We start from the raw sequence: 7243 nt of genomic DNA on the forward strand, positions 1-7243 counted from the left end.
TCGAGTTGGACGTGAGGTGTGTTTCAATTTCTGTTGCTGACCCTCCAATCAACTGTGGTCCACCTTCGCTTGTGGAAACACAGGCTGCGGTGAACTGGTTGAAATGGAGTAAAGCTCCAGGGATCTGTGGCATCCCTGCTGAACTTCTCAAAGCTGGTGGAAATGCTGCACTCGTGTCGTTGCATGCAGCTCTGTGCTCTGCCTGCAACACAGGCATCATCCCAACTGACTGGAAGAGGAGCCTTGTTGTCCCTCTCTGGAAAGGGAAGGGTGATCGCAACTGCAACAACAACCGAGGAATGACGCTGCTCTCAGTGCCGGGCAAGGTCTTTGCTCGGATAATTCTTGATAGGGTTCGTCACCATCTGCTTGAGCACCAGCGTCCAGAGCAGTCAGGCTTTACACCAAAGAGGTCAACGATCACCGTATCCTTGCTCTTCGGGTCCTCACCGAACGCAGACGAGGGTTTCGGCAGGGGCTGCTTGCAGCCTATGTTGATCTCTAAAGCGTTCGATTCAGTGAATCGGGATACCCTCTGGAGGATTCTTGGTCTTCGTGGGGTGCCACCAAAACTGATCGATCTGATGTCTGAACTCTACTCTGGTACTGTAGAGTTCAGACAGATGACAAGATGAGATGAGATGATCCCTCACGAGATGACCTAATGAAACCAGTCTCGATGTCCGTACGTACATACATCCCCGTTTTTTTCTTCCGATTTTCATGATATTTGGTATGTGGGTAGATGTTGATGAGCGATGTAGGACGGTATGACCTTTGACCCGATTGAAGGTCAACGTCAAGGTCACTCCAAAGTTGCGAAATCGTCCATTTTTAAAATCTATCTCCTCCGCCGTTTATGATCCGATCTTCGAAATTCCTTCGGATTCTGATATGGAACAATATCTAAATTTGGTCGGTCCGGTTTTTTGAACTTTTCCTGGTTATCGAGTCACTTGTCTTCAAAGTTGGAAAAATCGTCGATGTGATACGGTCAAAAACAATTTGCCCGATCTTGATGAGACTTGGTATGTTGGTAGGAGTCGATGAGTGATGCACGACGGTATAACTTTTGACACGATTGAAGGTCAACATCAAGGTCACTCCAAAGTTGCGAAATCGTCCATTTCAAAATCTATCTCCTCCGCCGTTTGTGATCCGATCTTCAAAATTTCTTCGGATTCTGATAATATGGAACAATATCTAAATTAGGTCAGGCCGGTTTTTAAAAATTCGTCCTGGTTATCGAGTCACGTGCCTTCAAAGTTGAAAAATCGTCTGTGATGCGGTAAAAATTTTTTTGCCCGATCTTGATGAAACTTGGTATGTAGGTAGGGGTCGATGAGTGCTGCACGACGGTATGACTTTAGACCTGATTGAAGGTCAAGGCCACCGATGCTGTAAACTTGTGAAATAATCCATTGTCAAAATATCATCCGCCATTTATGACTCAGAAATGCGGTTTGATTTCTGAGGTCCGGTTTCTATCCTTTTGAAGACACATTGATCATCAATGTTCCAAATCAACCATTTTCAAAATCTATCTCCGGATAACTCAAATGCAGTTTGATTTCTGAGGTTTTCTATCCTTTTTACTCCCAAGTCATGTTGTTGCTTTCGTCTGTACGTTGAACCAAAAGACAAGACGACATCGAAGCCATTCTAAGCCGATCAGAGATCCACATCTACAGAGCTTCAGAGATGACCATCACCCCCAACCAGGGGTAATTTTTTCAGTTGTGATTCATAAACCGAGAAAGCAGGTTAAAATCCATTGATCCAAAAAGTGGTTATTTCTTTTTTAGAATGAGAGGGAATATGATCGAATGAAAACGATGAGAATTTTGAGTGCATGTTGTGATGGATAGCTTGCATGCTCGCAAGTAGAGTAAAGCCTATCCGAGGCATTCATTAGTTTTATATCCACCAAACGACCTGAGGGTGAAACGAGTATCTGTACTCCAAGTAAATTTGCATATTTTGGGTCCCTTCTGGTCATATTATGTTACACAAGCAGCGTTGGGGCTCTGGAGGCGAGTTGTATGTACTGTATTAAGTAAAACATTTGCGTTCCGCGAGTCTTGACGAAGGCGTGAGGAAATTTTTTACGATGAAATAAGTTACTGCATGCTGCTGCGATGTCTCTCGATCACAATGAAGTTGTAGAGACATCTCGAGGATGATCGAAGGAAATTGGATGTGCCTGAGCTCAATTTGGAGTGTCAGCGTAAAGGGGTTGAACACTTATTGACTCGGGCACAGTTACTTTTGTCTTCAGAAGTGTTTTTTTTTCTTCTTCAAATTATGTTGACGGAATGCATGAGAGCCGCATTTCAAACCAAATATTTGTTTTTTAAGTTTCCATACCCTGGGAGTCCACCCCTCTCCCATTTGGTCACTTTGCTCCATCTCAAGGGATTTCTCATCAGATTTTTTTTTTCTCTCTTTCACCCAATCATATCCCTGTTTGTATGTTGTACAATCCTCACAACAGTTATGTACATCTTTCAGATGGCACGGACCAACTTTAACCACTCAACCCATCTCTTTCTATCGCTATCTCTATCTCTGTTCCTCATATGTATATGGTGATTTAAATAGTCATCATGTAAATTGGCTGAGTGTTGGTACCTGTCACCAGCCATGGGACTTCAGCAAAGGACTTCTGTGACTCCATGGAACTGATTCGATCTGTAAATGTTCCCACCCAAATTTGTCAACGGTAAATCCTCCCTTCTGGATTTGGTGATGACCAACTTCCCCACCAATGTATCTTGCGCTTCCTCTGCCCTAATTGGTTCATCTGATGTGTTTGTGACGGTCAATATCTCTCCAGCCATATTCGGAGAACAGCCTTGGTGCCAGCGAGTCTGGCCGTTCACTCAGGCAAACTGGCAGGGATTGCAAGCAGCCACCTCTCTTCAGGACAGTCTCGTATATCTACCGCCTCTGATATTAATTCAGCCTGGGAATTCTTCCACAGATTAGTGCTCTCCCTTATGCACATACTCATCCAATCTTATCTTCATTTATCCTCCCCATCCTCCTGCCCTTGGTTCATTGAATCCTGGAGTGAGGCAAGTTGCCTTGAAACAACTTGCATTCTCTTCTCGGAAGGCAAATCCGACCGAAGGCAACCTCAGAGCACTCCACAAAACTCACAATAAGTGTGTCAAGGGAGTCCACTTTCAGGGGAGTCAGAAAACAACATCTGTCCAACCTCAAGATTGAACTTTCAAACTCGTTTCCCTCCTCTAAAACTTGGTGCCTTGTTAGTTGCTGGCCAGAGGTTATGTTTTCACCCCTGTCTGTTTTTCTGTGTCTGTGAGCAGGATATCTCATACAGTTATGGACGGATTCAGACGAAACTTCGTGGACAGATTGGGTGTGTGGACAAATCGGTTCGTGTTTTTGGTGAAGATCCGGATCTGGATACTGGAATTTTTTAGAATGATTCTTCACCATGAAGAGCTATGGCCAAAAACGATATATAGCACGATATCTCAGTTATCAACCTATTCAGACAAAACTTGGTGGACAGGTTTGGTGTGGGATGAGGACAAATTGATTCAAATGTGGTGAAGATCCAGACCCAGATCCAGATACGAGAATGTTTTAATATCTGGTGATTCTTCACCACTGAGTGGTGGAGCCAAAAACGATATCCATGATAGCATGATATTTCAAAACATTTTGTACAAGTTATGACAAAACTTGGTGGAGGATAAGATGGGTAAATGAGAAGAACAAGCTGATTAGATTTTGGTTACGGTCTGGATCCACATCCGAACAACAGTGAGATACCAATTGTAAACTGTTCAGCCTGGTGGAAGGAAGTATGTGCTCTCCTGTGTGCCGTTCTTGTTAAGTGTATTTCAGGTGTATGCTCCCCCTCCATCCCTTCCCTCTCCTCAAATGGCACTTCAGCCGACTGTGCTTCCGAGAAGGCCGAATGCCTCTTCTGCATTTGCTTCCAAATCTTGTGTTCCAGATTCATTTGCTTCCAAACAGTTCGGATTCAGACCAGGTCACTCTACCTTAGGCGTGCTGCCTCTACTCTCCCAACAATGGATGGAGTGGAGGACCTTAAAGGCAGACATGAGATCGGGGCTGTCTATCTGGACATATCTCGAGCTTTCAATACAGTCTGGCATATTGTGCCCTGTTCTCCAAAATCTCTGCCTATGGCATCCAAGGCCAACTCCACTCTTGTGTTACTGACTTCCTCCACTCTCGAAAGACAACGTGTGCATGTCAATGGAATCCTTTTTATTCTCCCTGTCAAGGCTGGAGTTCCCCAAGGCAATGTTCTTGCCCAAGGCAATGTTCTTGGCTCCATACTTTTCCTAATCTTCATCAGTGATCTCTCTGACTCTCTGGAAAATCCTCTTTATATATTTGCTGATGACTTCACCATCTGCCGTAACATTTCTCATCCTTCAGCCCAACAGGCAGCTGACTCTTCCCTCTCTTCAGACCTTGATAAAACCACAAACTGGTCAAACACTTGGAATATGTTTATCAATCCTGACAAATCCCCCACTCTCTCTCCTCTCTCTCTCCCCCCACCCCACCCACCCCCAAAAGGACTGTACCGCAAACTCTTGGGTCTCACTCTCAGCCATGATCTCTCTTGGGCAAACCACATTTCAAAGTTGGCCTCCAAAGCCATACGCCGACTGGCATCCTCCGTCATGCAAAGTCCTTCCTCAGCACACCTGAACTCCTATTCACCTCCAAGGCTTTCAACCGCAGCTTGATAGAATACTGCCCTCCTTTCTGCGTTGTCGGAGAGAAGGCTGATGTCGTTAGCGAAATGATAGTAATAGCTGGGTAACGACTGCTGCGCCTCTCATTTAGGGTGAATCCTAGCTGCTCATACCCGTTGATTGCTGATTGTAGAGCAAAGTCGAGAGTGATGATGAAGAGGTAGGGGGCGAGGGTGTCCCCTTGGAGGACTCCCACCAGTAATTGGAAGAAGTCAGTTTTTCCTTCGGGTGAGCGCACGCGAACTGTTGCATCACAATACATAATACCTATGGCGTTCACGAGTGTTTTCGGAATGCTGTATGCAATCGGGATCGCCAGCATTTTTTTTGCGGTGTATAGAATGAAATGCTTTGCGAAAATCGATGAAAGTCAATATCACTGGTAGATTCTTCGCTTTCATCCCCTCAATGATTCTTCGAATTGTGAAGATTTGTACTGTTGTTGCTCAGTTTAGGTGAAACGCGTTTTGATTGTTGTTGAGAATTGGGTTGATGTGCGATCTTATCCTGTATAGGAGCAATTTGTTGTAGATCTTCGCCAAGATACGTTGAGCTTATTTTGTGATAATTCTTTGCAACACCAAGATCCCCCTTTTCAGGGAACAGTACGATTTCACTATTTCACCACTGAATTGGTTTGTCCACAATCAGGACTTTGTTTCAGATTTCGAGTAACTGCTCGTCGAGTGTGCCACTTATCCAAACCTCCGGTGGAATTCCGTCAATACTCAATTCTTTGTTATTAGCCATTGATTTTAATACTATTAGTTCTTTCATTGTGAAGTTTTTTTTTTTTTTTGTACCAATTGGCAGTGTCTCATTTACAACAGTAAGAGTAGGAGCTATGATGATAGTTGGGGGTCTTAATAGTGCAGTTGTTCGTGAAGATATATAATAGTTGGGGGTCTTAATGGTGCAGTTGTTCGTGAAGATATATAATAGTTGGGGGTCTTAATGGTGCAGTTGTTCGTGAAGATATATAACTGGCTTCGAGTTATTCATGTCATGCTCATAAGGGTCTGAGGCCGTGTTTGTGTACACTCAAGGTCTTTATTACACACCTGCATCCGTCTTGTGAGCTCTTGGCAAGGCTTACAGGTGGACTTGCTCATGTGATTTTAAAATGTGAAACAAACACAAATAACTTGTTACTGTAGGTTGTGACATGTACACTGTGCCCGTGATGTTTTACCAGCTGGTGAAACCTGCCAATTCCAAGCATTGCAAGTTGTGTGGGTTCTGCATGATGGACATGAACCACCACTGCCTGTTTCTGATGCGCTGCATCGCCAGGAGGAACCATTGCCGCTTCCTCATCTTCCTCACCTCGATGCTTGCATTTAACCTCATCTGCGCCTCTGTTGCATTTACCTTTTTACTTTCCAAAGCTCAGGATCAAATGGCCTCCAAGCCAGCCGGGATGGTGCCAGACGTTGTCCCACGTGCATTTAATCAGCTCGCTCGGCCTGGTCTCGACTTTCACATTCTGGCAACTGGTCACACTTCACAATCCGTCGTGTACAAAGATCCTACGGGTGATGAGCCACCATCGCTTGGGCCGTCGCTGCTTCTCGCAGTATACTTTGCGAGCTTGATGTTTCAAGACCCTTGCATTTCTGCTATGATGCTGACACACGTGCTCTGCTTCCTGTGGGTCGGAGTTCTACTTTATGTACAATTGGATGAAGTTTCTTTGCCATTTCCTCAACGCAGCAAGCGGACTGGTTTGAAGGCTCGTGCTCTCAATCTTGCTTACTTCCTTTCGACGGGACGCCTCCGTGTGCTCACAGAACCTTATGTCTGCTGAAGTGCCTTGTTCATTTCCAAAACCATGTTGTAGTTTGCACATTATGTATTTGTTCATGTTTTTTTTTTTTACATGTGTGAATCAAAGAAAGAAAGTGTTCAATTTTTAATTTCTTGCAATTTAACTGCAAAAATGCTGATTTTAAAAATTTTTTATTATTATTTTTTTTGAGAGGAACTGCCCATCACACAGTAAACAAGGAAGTAAACATCACAGTAAACAAGGAACCTCTTGTCATAACGGGTACCACTGCAACTGTCATTGGTTCAATACCATGCATGTTCAACTGATAACTGCATTTGAATGGACCGGCTTGTTGGACTCTTGTTAATGTGGTCGAGGTCACCACGGATTAAGACCGCTCACCCATTTGCGTGATACCACTTGATGGAGGATTGCAGGGTGTGTGCAATGAGTGAACCCTGTTTTGTGGGTCCATGCTGTCTCATCCAACAACCTTTTTCTGTTAAATTCCCACTATCCCCTTGCTCTTCTTGCTGTGTTTCATTCAGCTTGTGTGCAGGTTGTTCACCACTGTGTGTCCTTCTCCCCCTCCCCTTGATCTCTCTCGCTCTCGCTCTCGCTCTCGCTCTCTCACTCACTCTGCTGTTGGTGTGTTGTCTTTTTCCATTTTTCCCCCCATTCCATTCTCCTCTTGTTCTTACAC

General features: G+C 44.4%; 1 protein-coding gene across 5 annotated transcripts in view; it reads left to right on the forward strand.

The window, feature by feature from the left end:
* Positions 1–7243, forward strand: part of LOC147027206 (rho GTPase-activating protein 22-like) — a 206896-nt gene that overhangs the window by 36566 nt on the left and 163087 nt on the right. For 2 of the 5 annotated variants that reach the window (XM_085883420.1, XM_085883426.1), the window contains exon 10: positions 5965–7243. This exon is cut by the window's right edge and continues 1317 nt beyond it. The exons of 2 other annotated variants lie outside the window; for them this stretch is intronic. In XM_085883420.1, coding sequence (XP_085739546.1) covers positions 5965–6576 — 612 coding nt within the window. In that variant the 3' untranslated portion in view covers positions 6577–7243. Of the gene's footprint in view, positions 1–5964 lie in introns of those variants that run through there. One more of the 5 variants, XM_085883421.1, reaches the window with a different exon arrangement.

This window comes from Eptatretus burgeri, chromosome 5 (genome assembly GCF_056783735.1).
Source record: "Eptatretus burgeri isolate ZD-2024b chromosome 5, Ebu_testis_v1, whole genome shotgun sequence".
In the NCBI taxonomy this organism is placed as follows: Eukaryota; Metazoa; Chordata; class Myxini; order Myxiniformes; family Myxinidae; genus Eptatretus; species Eptatretus burgeri.